Genomic DNA, 15,473 nt, shown 5'->3' with positions numbered 1-15,473 from the left:
TTGAGTACTTTTTTGGTCACATCAGGAAATGTTAGTCAGTTATTGCTTCACACACCTCAGCATGATAAAAGTTCAACTTAAACTACAGGTTCAATTATAAAGATGTGAACACATTAAGACCTATAGAATCATTTTTCTCTGATCTTATGCTGAGACAGGAGTTCAGTATTTCCTTGATATTGAAGGCATCACTCATCTTATTCTGCCTCTAATTTGCAGGTACTTGTATTGCTTTTGTTGGTTGGTTGGCTGAGAATATCAGGGAATCTGTTAGGCCAATCAGATGTAGAGAGGGGTAGTTAGACTTTGCTGTTCTCTGTGAACAGAGCTGGTGGCTACTTTCTATCCCCTCTCTCGCCTCACCATAATTCCATAATTTACTACCTAAAGCCAAGCACTAGCGGATGAATGTATGGGAGCAAAAGAACTATTATTACAGTACTAAGTATGAAAGGGTAGTTCACAACACATGCTGTTGATCATTTGTTGACTGGGTCACCAAAAACATGGTGCAGCATGAATAAAGAGTTTTCCCCTTTTTAGAAACCACGGCTTATGCCTCTGCAAGTCTGTTCTTCCTGGTCTCCATATCTTCCTGTCAGTTTAAGAACCAATTTTAAGATTTTCTTTATTGTTTTTGTAGATCTCCCGCAGTTTTACAGTCCAGTTAGGTCAACCAAGCAGCCTTCTTAAAAGTAGGCGATCAAGACTCAAAATCAGACAGGATGGAGCTCTTACCTGCCGCAGTTATCCCTCCTGTTGTGATCTCCTCCACTGCTCAGGAGCAACTTCACACACTCCACATTTCTGCAGAGAGGCAGGGAGATTTAGCTCAGAAAAATTTCCTACTTAGACCATGAAATATGTACTTGTTTGTCCTAGATAAAAAAATAATATCACTAAATTTAGCTTAAGTTATCTGACAACACAATAATAGAAAAATCCTTCTGGTTTTGTAATGAGGGACGTATTGTCATGCATTCCTGGTTTGCAGATTTAAGATGTTTTCTGCAGGTGTGTGGGGAACATCATTAGAAGAATGAGCAGGAGAATTATCCCACAGGTTTTTAATAAAAGCTCAGGTTTTAAATAAAGGTGAAAAGAGGACAATGGCCCAAACCTCCTGATGTATTAATCCTCCTTACCCTGATTGTGCATGCTATGTTCTGTTGTTCACTCAGAGATTATGACCAAGACTTTGGTGACCTTAATTCCTGCTCCACCTCCAAAATTAAAGGATTTAGATTAAGTTTGTGTTTGCTGCCTGTTTTCAGAGTTTGCAAGTTGAAAAGGTGTCCAAAACTACAAATATAAGGGCTCAGAGATGCTTTAACGGGTAAGATTCATCCTTTTTCTTGCTAAGATGTATGTGTTATTCATAATGTTGGGGCTCACCCTCCAGCAGCAGCAGCATGCAGACACGTCCTCCCCAGACTGTCTGGCGTGTCGATCTGGAAGCCTGCAGACAGGACCGAGTCGTTACACATTATGCTAAACCTCCGACCTGAAGAGGGCAGCGCAGGGAGACGGAGGGAGGCCAGACAAGACACAGCAGCAGCAGAGAGAAAAGAGAGAGAGACAGAGACAGGAAGGGAGAAAGACAAGTGTAAGTGTGACAGGTGAGGACAGAGGTTAGGTGAGGGTGCATGCACAGGTGAACACATAAAGCTACGTGTTAACACAGAAAGAGCTAACAACGTAAAAACAGAGTTATCATAAATGAGACATTAAGATCGACAGAGGATAGAGAAAGAACTGCAAGCAGCAAGGCTTCAAGAAGGATTTGTCTGCAATAACACGTAGATCAATTTAAAAAAGTCAAGATCTTCATGTGAAACAAACACAGGTAGTGAAATACAACTTTATCCCAAGGTCATGCAATATTAAACACTTATATAAAACTTAAAATAAAAGTAAAATGAAAATACAAGAGTTATGATGACAGAAATTTAGGAATGTTTCCAAGTGTAATGATTGGTGTGCATGTGCGTCATCTGTATTTCTGGCAACCATTACACCATGAAGACAAAAGGAAGGGATGCACTTGATTCTAGCATAAAGACATCTGTGTCTGGAAGGTCTAGTCACTAGTTAATTAGTATTCATGGCTACCATTACACCATGAAGACAAAAGAACACTTCAAGCAACTCAGAAAAGGTTATTGAAAAGTTTAAGTCAGTGGCTGGACACAAACACACTTCCAAGGCTCTGAACATCCCCCAGACTTCAGTTAAATCCATCATTAAGAAATGAAGGAATATGGCACCTGTGTAAATGTGCCTTGATCAGGCCTTCTTCACAAACTGAGTGACCATGCAAGGAGGAGACTAGTGAGAGAGGCAACCAAGAAGTCTACTCTGAAGAAGTTACAAGCTTCAGCAGCTGAGATGGGAGAGACTCTGCACACAACTGTTGCCTGGGTTCTTCATCAGTCAAAGCTTTATGGGAGAGTGGCAGAGAGAAAGCCACTGTTGAAGAGAACTCCGATTACATCTGGACTAGAGTTCACCAAAAGGCATGTGGGAGACTCCATGACCAAGAAGAAAGTTCTTTGGTCTGATGAGACCAAAATCGAGCTTTTGAGCCATCAGACAAGACACCAAACACTGCACAACACCACAAACACACCATCATCACCGTGAAGCATGGTGGTGGCAGAATCAGCTGTGGGGATGCTTCTCAGCAGCCAGCTGCTTGTAAAGGCAAGGGGTAAAATGAATGCAGCAAAATATCAGAAAACTCTGGAGGACAATCTTATTCAGTAGGGATGTGCGTGGTTAATCGCTTAAACAGTTAGCATCCAGCGTGGGATATATGAGGCGGTTAAACAAATTGCCCATCATTTTCATGAACACGGGCTTGAAATCCCAGTCTAAAATGCTCTTTTAAAAAGTAATAAACCTCCCACCACTAGAGACTGCTGTAGCTTCAGTTAATGGCTGCTGCCTTCCTGTCTGGCACCTCTCGGATGTAAACATGAGAAGCTCAGCAGTGGGTCAGCAGTTAGCGTGTAGTAGCAGCGCAGTATCACAGTTTTTTAAACAAGTTAGTGAAAATAAAGTTGTATGTAGGCTGTCTGGGGTTGAACCCACGTATAACTTCCACCCGAAGTGAAAAGAGGCCACATCTCAAAGCACGATATTAATCTGCAAAGAGGAACGAAGGCTGGCGGCGCTAGCTTGTAATGTTAGCCTTGCTGTAGTGAGTATATCAGGCCAATGTCACACCTGCTGACAATATGACCCTGTGAGGAATTTGTCTGTTTTCTAAGGATTTTCTCCTTTTTAGACTAGTCGGTTAAAGGAAAATTAAATGATCGTTTAGCAGAATATGGAAACAGACGCTTAGGGACATCCTTATTATTTAGTCTGCAAGAGAACTACTGATTGGGAGAAGATTTATTTTCCAGTAAGACAATGACCTGAAGCATACAGAGAAAGCTACACAGAAATGGTTTAAAGAGAACAAAGTGAATTTTCTAGAGTGGCCACGTCAAACTCCAGATCTCAATCCAATAGAGAATTCGTGGCTGGACTTAAAAAGAGCCGTTCAGGCCCAATCCCCATGAAACCTGACAGAGCTTTAGCAGTTTAGCAAAAAGGAATGGAGTAAAATTACTTAGTCCAGACTTGCAAGCCTGATTGAGACCTACCCACACAGACTCAGTGTTGCGATTGCAGCCAAAGGTGACTCTAATAAATACTACCTGTTTTTTTTTTTTTTATTTTAACATGGATTACTATTAAACATTTATATGATGATAATGAATCATTATTAATAATCAAGGCACACCACATTGTTATGCTTATTTGGTTAAAATTGTAGCTTCATTATCAATCATTGGGATTTAGCTCGTTAATCAACAGTTCATTAAATTTCTTTCTTTCTATTTTTTTACATTATTTTTTAGCTTTTTTTTACTAGAACAGTTTTGAGGGACCAAATGTGATTCTTGAATTAGAATGACATGCTGGTGCCAAACTAAGAGTTAACGGCTGGTTCATCACACAACAGATGTATTTTCCAATTCTGTTTTTCTGCAGTTTCAGAGGGGAGCACTGCATCCAGCCACCCACTACAGTTACTCAGACCGATAGCACGCCTACTCTCAGGGATTACTGAAGAACTGCACCACCAGCAGTGATACTGCTGTTATTTACACTTCATATCAACGTTATCAGTCAGAATGTACCAAATGCAAATGTTCATTTATTTGCTGATGACATGGTCATGTACTGCCTTGCTCTCTGTTTCCAATAGGACAGGAAGCTTTTGATGCCGTACAGGATGTTCGGTGTGAGTTAAAGTTGGTTTTTAATCCTGACAAAACCAAACCTGTGATGTTTATTCAAATGCAGAGGACATAGAAACAAAATATAAGCACATCAGGAAGACGGAAAACAGAGTTCTGTTCCCTTTTTATTACACAAATTACTAGTTTCTCATCTTAATTGTTGTGATATAATGTTTTAACACTTGCAGGAACTTCAGATAAGTAATAAGCCTAGAATGAGGCTTTTCTCTTTCAGGAATTCAGGGAATTCACTGGCCAACAGAAACCTACTGTTCATTGTTCATAACTGGATTTTTATTGATTAAGTTTAGCAAATTCCAGCGCAGGATGAGGCAGAAAGACTGGAAAATAATGGGCTGTTTTATCAAATTCAATAATCAAATTTTAAAATACTTAAAAGAAGAGACCATTGAAAAACTAAACATGATCTTAAATAAGATAAACAGACCCACTCAATCTTTTGTTTTTAGGGGCTTGCTGCACATAAACATCTCCCGCCTGAATCTGTTCTAAGACTGTCGTCTTAATAACCTTTTGTCCCAACAAATAGCCAGACCTTTTCCTTTCTTCAGTCTTGATTTAAAGGGACTTTCAGCTGCTGATTTAATGCAACAAATGAGAAAAGCTCGGGCTGCAAACAAGCGTGCTCTGAGCGTCCACAAGGCTGCAGCTGCACAGAAACTCAAACACATGTAAATGACTTCTTTGTTGTTGCACTAGAGAAACTCAGCAGACCCACATGAGGAGCACAGACTCATCCCGCTCCACGCCTGCAGACACAAGAGCAGGACCCCTTTTTTTAAACCATCTAAAGAGATCTGGAGCCAGAGAGGATTGTTGTCTTTTCCATCTTTCCTACTTCACATTTGTTTAATAAACCGCTCTCTTCTGTAATTGGTAAATCCTCTCCAGGAAACCAACAAAAATATCAAGGATGAGTGGAAATAAGTAGGTTTTTTCATGGCCAGAAGCAACAAGGAAACTTTTTTAGATGTAAACAAGAGATAAGCTACCGGTGTTGATTTTAAAGATTCAGCAGAAAACACAGCTGGAGGGAGACGTGTCCCATCACTGAGTAATTATACGCAGAGAGACCTTTTTCTACTGCTCGAACATTGTGACTTGAATTTGAACAGGGCCAAATATGTTTGCTGGTGGAGGAATTCACCGATGAGAGAAAGAAAACAAGCTAGGCTTTTTGCAGAAAAGAGTGACTCAGCAGAAATCCACATGCAGCCGACAAGAACATCAGTAAGACTGTATCTAAATTTAAAGTGTAAGTGAACCCCCAGCTCAGAGCTAACTCTGCCCACCTCCGTAATTCAAAAATGCCCAGAAAGTCAACAGTTTGGTTCTGGGAGGAGGGAGGGAAAAGGACGGGGCTTTCCAGATGAGGGAGGAGTGACAGTGATGTCCCCTTGTCAGAGAGAGACACAGACAGAGTTCCACAGCACTGCTGCTTCATAGCGATCTTTTAAAGTGGAGGAGTTTTCCCATCTGGAGTCCCCCTGATGCAGGCTATAGTGTCGTGGTGGACCGTGGTGGTTCTGAGCACTACCTGTTCAGTCCATTAGCTCCAGCAGCGGCGTTACTATAGCCGGAGCTCTCAGAGCCGAGACAGTGCGGGTGCAGGCAGGAGAGGATGGGAGTGGTCTCTGAATGGTAAAGTCAGTTAGAGGTGGTAACGCTCTACCTTTTATATAGAGTTTGTGACATAGAAACCCACCGATGGTCGGTTTCTACGTCACATAAGCCCTACCTTTTCAGAAAAGATTTATCAAGGCAGATGTCCGTTTGAGCTAATCAAAAGTCATAAAATCCACATTTTTATCATTTTGGTGCAAAATTCAGAAATAACACCAACATTGATGTGTTTTATCATAGTTCAGTCAGACACCTCAGTGTACAGTTAAAAAAAATTGTTCAAGTGTTCACTACCTCTTTAAAAACATCACTTTATTAGTTGATTTGGGCTTGCCAAAGCCAATTTATCTAACATGTAGCAGAAGTGACTTTTTATATGTCCATTTTGATAAATACTTTCACAAATTCTTCAAGCTATCAATTTTTTCTGCTTATTCAAGGTCGGGTCATGGTTGCAGCAGGTTGAGCAAGTCAGCCCAGACATCCTTCTCCCTACCAACATTTTCAAAATTCCTCTGAGCGATCCTGAGGTGATCCCAAACCAAATAGGACTTAAATCCCTCCAGTGAGTTCTAGGTCCTCTAGGTCTCCTCCTGGTTAGAAATGCCTGAAAGACCTCCAAAGGGAGGCGACCAGGAAGCATCCTAATCAGATCTCCAAACTACCTCAACTGCTACCCGTCCATGTAAAGAAGCAGCAGCTCTACAGCAGAGTAAACCTTGATCTATAATTCAATAACTGTTTCCTTCCTGTCCTTTTCTAAAACTGCACTCTGGTTTAAGTTTTATTTACTTCATAACAGCATGCAAGTGTCAGATATAGACACAGATTCATCGGCAGCATCCATGGCATCTCGAAAGCAAACAGTATACAGCACATGTCAAACACAGATAATGATATCTTTAGTGCACAACTATCCCCACTCTGTGAAACAAGCAAACAAGCTCAGCTAAAAGAGGAAAGCGGAAATATCTTCCTTTCAGGCACTCCTGGTGACTTGTTATCTCCCTCTTTCCTTATTCCTTGTCCATGTCAATGCTAATGACAGAGGAAAACAGGAATGGGGCAATGGACCAAAAACAATGCACCACGTCCTGCAGCATCGCTCACAGTCTGTCTGGATACTTCAACAGAAATCAATTTAATCCAGCTCATTTTATTGATGACATGTGCTCACATCACTTGCCTTAAGGGCATGCTGTAGGTTAGAGCATACTTGTTTAACTGCTAAATAAAAGCATGTATTTCCTCTAGTAGTCAACATAATGGCAAGGTAATCGGGGCGATTTTAGACTGGATTCCTCCTTTGGAACCAAAGTCAGCAAAGGCCCTGTCTTGTAGTTTGAGATGTGAGAAGAGCAACTTTACCTGAGATGGGACAAGAAATTAAACTAAACAAATAGATATGCCCTTCAAAATAAAAGCACATCATACTCTTTGCCCCATACTTTTTTCAAGCTCACATCTGCGACCAAGTGTTGGGTCCTAACCCACCAGTTGAGAACCAAGGATTTAGTCTGCATTTGCTCTAGTTATGTGTGCCTGAAACTTTGCAACAGATTACATTATATTAAGCACTGCAGCGGGAGTAATAGCAATTGAGGGTAAATGATGTGTGCTACCTGAGGACAGAAGCTTCCGGCAGCAGTCAGAGTGAGCACTCAAGGCAGCCAGGTGGAGAGGGAACATGCCGTGGACTCCTCGTCTGCAGAGAAAGATGCAGAGAGGAAACAATCGTCTCTTTTAGTTCCTCGATAGCGCTGCCAAAGTAAGATTCATCATAGATTGAATTTAAACACACAAACCTCGTGCAGTCAGCTCCACTGGTGATGAGTGTGTTGATGAGGAGTTCATGACCATAACGGGCAGCTATGTGGAGAGGGGTGTTTCCATCTTTGTCAACACTGTCAATCTCACCACCTGAGTTCAAATAATAAATAAGTAAGAGTGGTTTATGAGATACCAGGACAAAAAAACAAGAATAAAGAGGTCTCACCGTTTTGGATGAGGGTCTGAGAGCGAGTGAAGCGTCCGTGAACGGCCGTCATGTGGAGTGGACTCTTTCCATCACGACTCTGAAGAGACATTAAACAGACCTTTAATCACTATAAATCCAGACCTGAATGGTACTGAGCAGTAGAGATAATGGATGGATGGATGTGAATATTAAACAGTTTTCCACTTCGCATGCAAACATTAGGGGAAATCTCTACTGACTGATTTTTAGGGCACTAAGCATCTCTGCTGCCTACAAATGCCAATAAAGGAACAATTTTGTAAGTGTTAGTTGTTTAAATCAATATGTATATATCATTCTCCCCCAACTGTGTAAGTTTACCTGAACGTTGACGTCAGCCCCGTTATTGACCAAGAACTCCAGACACAGCGCTCCGTGTGTGGAAGCAGCAGCAAAGTGCAGAGGGGTAAAGCCCTTGTTGTTGGGCTGGCTGACATTGGCACCATAATCAATCAGCTCGCTGACGACGGCGTCCTGACCGTTAAAACACGCCAAGTGGAGCGCCGTGTTCCCGAACCCGTTAGACTCATCAATCTGTTGGGAAGAATCGCACAAAGAGGTGTTGTCATGGTCAGAGAGAGGTGAGCGAGGGTGTTGTTGAAGTGAAACAATGAGAACAGGAGTGCTTTTGTGTGTGTAAACTGGAGGATTGTGTTCAGAGTGCAAGTCTGTTCATCTATGATTGTTGTCCTCTGACCTCCACAGCCAAGTTCAGCAGGTGTTTGACCACAGCGATCTGTCCACTGGAGGCTGCCGTGTGGAGGGGAGTGTACCCCCGTTTGTCCTTACAGCTGATCTCTGCTCCCTGACTCACCAGCAGACACACCACATCCAGATGGCCTACAGGGGGCACACAAGAGCACACCAAAAAAATGGTCAATGGTTACAGTGTTCAGCTGAAAGTTGTTTATAAAACAATAGAACAAATTGAAGTGGAAAAGCACAGGAAGTTAAGAGACACAAGAAGTTTTTTTTTTTTTTTTCAAGATTTATTTTTGGGCCTTTTCATGCCTTTATTTGATAGAGGAAGGACAGTGGATAGACTTGGAAACAGGGAAGAGAGTGGGGAGAGACATGGGGCAAAGGGCCACAGGCCCAAGATTCGAACCCGGGCCGCCTGCGTACATTCGTAGCGCCTTAAACCACTCAACCATCTGCGCTCCACAAGAAGTTTAAAAAGTGGTTAGGAATCAATGGGAATGGAGGAAAGTTAAAGCTTTATGTAGACCTGCACGCTGCAGTTATCATCAGAAAGTTCTACCTGGCATGGAGGCCACATATATCACAAATAATTTAGTCCTGCAGACCTCCTACTATGAGTCTGGCAAGATAAAGGGGAAACAAGACTAGAAAAGTCTTGTACTGAGCTAAAAGGTAAGCTCTGCAACTTTTACAACTTTTCTCCTTCATTATGCCATAATCGAAGCTTTGCATTATTTCATGCAGGAAATGGAAATGATCAGCTGATGGCCAGCTGATCCCAATTATTTCCTCCTAGCTCCCACAGCCAATCGCAGCTCTTTCTGTCAACACAGACATTTAATCATGGAGTACTTCTCACTAATCTCTGTTTGCATTAATGTTGATGCACCACACTGCTGCAGCTGACGAAACTCCATCTCCTCCACCCCAGCCGCCTCCTTTGTAGCATTAAGCTTATTTCACCTTCATATTCAGTTTCATGGTACTACTGATTAATTTCTTCTATTTTAAAAAATCTGGGATTAGTTGCTTCTGAACTAATTTCATTGTATTCATTACAAATTGTCATAAATGTATCCATCCATATGGGGGTTTCTAGCTATGCCCTCCTTGTAAAGTCAAAGCATGCTGCTCGACTAACCCTGGGAGCATCTTCAGAGCATTAACTTCTCCAACTAGTAAAGCCGTAGATCCACTTTGCAATAAAATGATAAAATGTATGAAGAGAGTGTTCCTGCCTGAAATATGCTTTTAACCAAAATGCATATGTACTATGACACAAATTAAAATTATAGAGTAAGCAACCTTGTAATGATATGTTGTTCACGAACAAGCCAACTCTTCAATATGAATGACAGGAGCTGGCTCCTGATTGACAGACAAATTCCTTTCTTCCATTTTTGTCATTATTCAACATAACATACTCATAAAAAACAATCTGGTACCAAATGAAAAGCCATCTGGGAGCCAAAAGACCGGCTCTTATTACAGAGCAAAATGATTCAGATTTTACAAATTGCCAGATGCCTCATCGCAAAGAGTGAGGCTGTATGGACATCGACTGTGAAAACACACATGAGATCAGGGTTAATTGCACCATACCAAGACTAACAGATTTTAGATGGAGGCTTTTAATTCACGTCTGCTGCAGTTTTTTGGAAGCATTTTAAATGTTTTTGTCTGAAAATGACACTATTTTTGGGACTCAAAAATAGTGACATTCTCCCAGATTTGAATGGTTGGCACAGCTGAAAACAGTGCAAAAAGTTGGCATTTTAATAGAACTTCTCTACCCAGATATCACTTCCTGCCGCCTATCTGGAGTTCTTCACTATGACATGACATCAACTGCAAACAAGCTCTGCATAGTCATGGACGTTTGTTGATTAAAACTGTGCAATGCTAACTACCAGGTTGGCCAGCAAAAATATGTAATCTCTGCAGCATTCTATTTGTTTTCAACATTGCCAGACAATTGAATCCAGTCAGCCTTTAACTGAAGGACTTTTATTTATAACAGATTATTATTCCATGATAGGATTTCTACTTTCACTTCAGCAAAAGATCCAAATACTTTTCCACCACTGTGTCTTACCTCCATATCATTTGTGTGGCTTTACTCTTCATTAAATTCTCCAGTGATTTTCTCTGGTCCAAAAATTTTAGTTTATAAGTTTATAATCTAACAACTGTAAAAATGCATCCCCATGGGACATTGGAAGCTTTGTCACAATTCTTTAACAACCATAAAAAAAATGTTTTAATCCTTTTTAGTTACAAAAAGCTTCTTGTTTAAAGCTCCCTGCTTCCCTTGCTGTTTTTATGCATTAATTTCAAGTCTTTTCTGCCTTCATCGCTGTATAAAATCACCCACTTTGTTTTGTTCTGGCTGTAAAAACACAAAAAGAAATCCCACACAGCTCAAGCCTTAATGAGAACATCCCTCAGTTCTTAATATGATTCATTTTTCCATGCACCTACAGCCATTTACTTCCAAGAAAAAAGGCGTGATGAGTCTTTAACAAACACCCTTTGTTTCTCACCCATGAAAGCGGCCCAGTGCAGCGCCCGGCCATCCTTCTTATCGAAGGCGTTGATGTTTGCTCCTTTAGCGAGGAGGAGGTTCACCATCTGACAAACACAGAGGGGGAAATCAGAGGGTAATATCAGAGACAAAAATCTGTGTTTATATGTGTGCAGCAGGGCCGGTATGTGTTTGTGTGGGCGATTTTCTTTATATAATGGCAGCGTAAACACATCGCTCTCTCAGCTGTTGCATAAACACTCAGCAAGGAGCAGTAGAAATAGAAGAAGGCCTCCTCTCTGCTGCCTCTCATTGTTAATTTTAGATCCATCCTATTTATGAATGAGTCCATGTTTGAAAAAGAGCAGCCCACTTCACAACAGCAGTGACACAGCTGCACTCTCCCACCTGTTTCCTCTGAAAGCACGTTACGTCAGCGCCTGGTTATCACTGAAAACATTGAAGAAGGAGGCACACTGAGAATTTCTGATCAATCTGAGTGGCTGCAGTACCTCTGTGTGGCCGTTAAGGGCGGCGTGATGCAGAGCGGTGCGTCCACCGCGGTCCGACACATTAACGCTGCTCAGTAGAGGGATGATGACCTCGGCACATCGCAGCGCATTGTTGGCTGCAGCGACATGAAGTGGCGTCTGCCAGTTCTTGTCCCGAGCGTTCACGTCAGCAGAGTGGCGGATCAGAACTCGCACCGCCTCCTAGAGAAAGAAACACAGAGTTTTTATTAAAACAGAAATAAAAATGTGATGTTTGAAATAAAGGGACCATTTAAAGCCTCTTTGCACCCTTGTTTCCCAGCCAGCCTGAGTTAAAGTCCCGCCTCGGGCTCCTTTCACATGTTTCTCCCCCTCTCCATCATCCCTGTTTCCAACTCTAGCGACTGTCCTCAGTCTGATTAAAGACATGAAAAGTCCAAAAGTATTAACCTGACACATCAGATATACTGTGTCATATCTATTGCATAGATATATTTCACATTCATCTGGGAAAGCTCCCATAGAAAGCATTTGGGAAGTGCAGGACTTTTCAAAAAATGTAGGAATGCATTTCTCCTGAACAGACCACCGCTGTAGTTGTGAATGGGGGAGCTCCTCGGTTAATAAATCCATACCAAGGTCAATTGGGAATGTGCAACAATGTTTTCTCTGCCAAAACAAGCTTTCGGTGTGGCTCTTAGTTCTTGTTTCAAAGAAAAATGTGGTCCAGTTCAGATTAAACTGCCACTTTCCTACAGCTACATTCAAGATAAAAGCTACTGCAGCACAAGGATATACCAGCAGACCCCACCCCTAATGATCGCAAACCCATGCAGAAGAGCAGAAACATTTTTTCCTTCATTAAAAGCTTTCAGTGTTGCTCATTTTTCTTGTATGAATAAAGAAATGTTATGTTCTCACAAAACTACCAGAGTCAATCCATCCACTAGTATCCATTGTATACAACCACTCACACAACAAATAAAAGCTGCCTCTTAATGATCACAAACTCATGCTGAAGCAGGTCAGCAGAGGAGCAAAAACATCTTTCAAATCATGAAAAGCTTTGAGTGTTGTTTCACTTTTTGTTTTCACACAGAAGCATGGTCTAGTTCTGATAAAATTGCGGTTATGTTGTAGCTATATCCGAGCTAATCACCTCACTAGAGGTTGCCATAGCAACAAGCTAGTATAACTAAACCCCCGCCCATAGCTAACGCCTTGTTCTCCTCAAATAATGCTAATTGGTCTGAACAGCGTGCTGTTCACACACAAATGGTGTGGACTGGAGCTTTTCCAGATGTTTTTGCCTGATGACAAACATAGAGTCTGGCAAATTCATCTGCGATTTTACAAGGTTACAAAAACTCTTGACATGCAGCATTATTCTGTCCCCGGATGAACATCCTCCTAATCTGCAGTCTATTTAAGCCCACAAGAGTTTCAGTCTCTATTCTACTACAGGCAGCCCTGCCTTAATCAGTGCTGCACCCTTTAACCACCTCAGTATCCTCCTGTAGGCTCTGACGGGGGGGTTAAGATGCTATCTCATCAGATAAAGTAAATCACAAAACACAATCATGTTCTGCTGCTGTAATAAAAAGCTAACTGTGTGTGAGATTAAAATAATGAATGAACAAAGTAAATAAGAACTACAGTTACGACTCTGCACATGTCATTCAGTCACAACTACACACCTTTAAATTATTCCTTCAACACAGTGACTCATGGGCGGCACTGAAATTCCTCCTGCAGCCATGCAGTGTTACCTGTTCTGGCAGTAAAAGTGATGATGTGGCCGATGAAATGTTTGACCCACATTTACACAACGTCAAGTCGAGAACAGACTGGGGCTGGGAGAGGCTGAGACTGATGAGTGAGTGTGTTGCCAGTAAACACAGCGAGGTGCCGATGAGCTCTTTGACACTCGAGTTACAGTGAGAATCTGTGGGAGAGCTGCTGCTGTGGAGGGGAAAGAAGGACTGGCATATATATGTGCATGGATGTTCGTGTTCACCTCGCTCCGTGATGCCACAGCGCGATGAAGAGGGGTGAGCCACATGTTGTCTTTGGCGTTGACCCGAGCCCCTGCAGAGAAAAGAGGGAGCAGAAAGAGATGAGAAAAACATATATCATACATGCCGTTCAATTATAAAGTATTCAGACCCTCTTCTCTTTTTCAAGTTTGTTATGTTGCAGCTGCTGCTACAGCAATAAAAAATCATTTTTATTCTCATTTATTTACACCCAGTACTCCCCATGATGAAGTGAAAAAAGAATTTTAGATTTTTTTTTGTAAATTTATTAAAAATAGAAAACTGAAAAATCACTATCAAACCCGTTGCAACATCACAATGTAGCTCAGGTTCCTATTTCTCCTGATCTTTGCTGAAATGTTTCTACACCTTGATTAGAGTCCACCTGTGCTAGATTAAATTGATTGGACATAATTTGGAAAGGACCACACCTCTCTATAGAAAGCCTCAAAGGTGACTATGCATATCAGAGCAAAAACCAAGACATGAGGTCAAAGGCGGAGCTCTGCCTGCAGAGCTCAAAGACAGGATTGTTGACAGGTACAGGTCTAGGGAAGGCTACAAAAACATTTCTGCTGCACTGAAGGTTCCCAAGAGCACAGAATTTGTGAACTGAAGAAGATTGGCACAACCAGGACTCTACCAAGACCTGGTCGCCCAGAATAACTAAGCAGTAACTAAGCACTCTGACTGAGCTCCAGAGATCCTGTGTGGAGATGGGACAAAGTTCCAGAAGGACAACCATCATTGCAAACCTCCACCAATCTAGGCTTTATGACAGTGACTAGACAAAAGCCTCTCCTCGGTGTAAAACTCATGAAAGACTGCTTAGAGTTGGCGAAAAATTCCCTGAAGGACCTTCAGACTGTGAGAAAACAAGATAAACAGGTCTGATGAAACCAAGATTTAACTATTTGGTTTCAATTCTAAACTTAATGTCAAAAGGACTGCTTATCACCTGCCCAATACCATCCCAACAGTGAAGCATGGTGGTGGCAGCATCATGTTGTAGGGGTGTTTTCAGCATCACTGACTGGGAGACGGGTCAGGGTTGAGGGGAAGCTGAGTAAAGCAAAGTATCGAAAGATCTTCAACGAAAATCTGTTCCACGGCGCTCAGGACCTCAGTAATGAGAGTAGATTTATGGGATTAATATGAATTTAAACACCTGTAGCATCAGGCTGCAACATTACAAAACTGAAAAAGTGAAGAGGATCTGAATACGTCAGAAAGCACTGTAGATGGTATTTTATAGATAGATAGTTTGAATTGCACAAAAGCTTTAAAAAAAATCATCTTTTTGACAAGATAGGCAAGTATGAAATCCATTAGAAAAAAAATTAGGCAAACTCCTAAACACCATCTTAGTTAAACAAATATGTTTGCAACGGTCCAATACCAAAAAACATTTGTGCAACTCTGGCAGTTTGCAGAAGTTTACCATCAATTTTCTATAATTTAAAACAGTACAAGACTTCAGTCCTAATCAATAGTAAAAGTAACAACAATGAAGAAGACATTTTCCAGGTTTTCTTGTTCCATATAACTGATCCTAGAAAACAGGCACTGCTGTCAATAAGTAAATATTTGCACATCAGATAGCCTCACATTTGCACTGCTAAAATCTGTGCTTTAAGTATGGTTTATTTGATAAAGTAGGTCAATTTGAACAGGACTGTTCCCAAATAATCAAACAAAGTATCATTCCTAAATCTAAGTAAGTAAAAGGCCTTCTAATGCAGTCTTTGGTTTGTAACCAGGAAT

At 41.4% G+C, this 15,473-nt stretch overlaps 1 protein-coding gene across 3 annotated transcripts in view; it reads right to left on the bottom strand.

Annotated features, from left to right (window-relative positions):
* The window catches only part of ankrd44 (ankyrin repeat domain 44), a 55,696-nt gene that overhangs the window by 17,211 nt on the left and 23,012 nt on the right, over positions 1 to 15,473 (bottom strand). For 2 of the 3 annotated variants that reach the window (XM_041806739.1, XM_041806742.1), the window contains exons 4-13: positions 13,691 to 13,761; positions 11,695 to 11,895; positions 11,202 to 11,289; positions 8,654 to 8,796; positions 8,278 to 8,490; positions 7,936 to 8,014; positions 7,745 to 7,859; positions 7,562 to 7,644; positions 1,396 to 1,504; positions 739 to 807 (exon numbers count right to left, since the gene is read on the bottom strand). In XM_041806739.1, coding sequence (XP_041662673.1) covers positions 739 to 807; positions 1,396 to 1,504; positions 7,562 to 7,644; positions 7,745 to 7,859; positions 7,936 to 8,014; positions 8,278 to 8,490; positions 8,654 to 8,796; positions 11,202 to 11,289; positions 11,695 to 11,895; positions 13,691 to 13,761 — 1,171 coding nt within the window. The remainder of the gene's footprint in view (positions 1 to 738; positions 808 to 1,395; positions 1,505 to 7,561; positions 7,645 to 7,744; positions 7,860 to 7,935; positions 8,015 to 8,277; positions 8,491 to 8,653; positions 8,797 to 11,201; positions 11,290 to 11,694; positions 11,896 to 13,690; positions 13,762 to 15,473) is intronic. The other variant, XM_041806740.1, reaches the window with a different exon arrangement.

The sequence above is a fragment of the Cheilinus undulatus genome, linkage group 15 (genome assembly GCF_018320785.1).
Source record: "Cheilinus undulatus linkage group 15, ASM1832078v1, whole genome shotgun sequence".
NCBI classification, from domain to species: domain Eukaryota; kingdom Metazoa; phylum Chordata; class Actinopteri; order Labriformes; family Labridae; genus Cheilinus; species Cheilinus undulatus.
The sequence above is the reverse complement of the archived record's forward strand: the minus strand, read 5'-3'. Positions and strand labels throughout refer to the sequence as shown.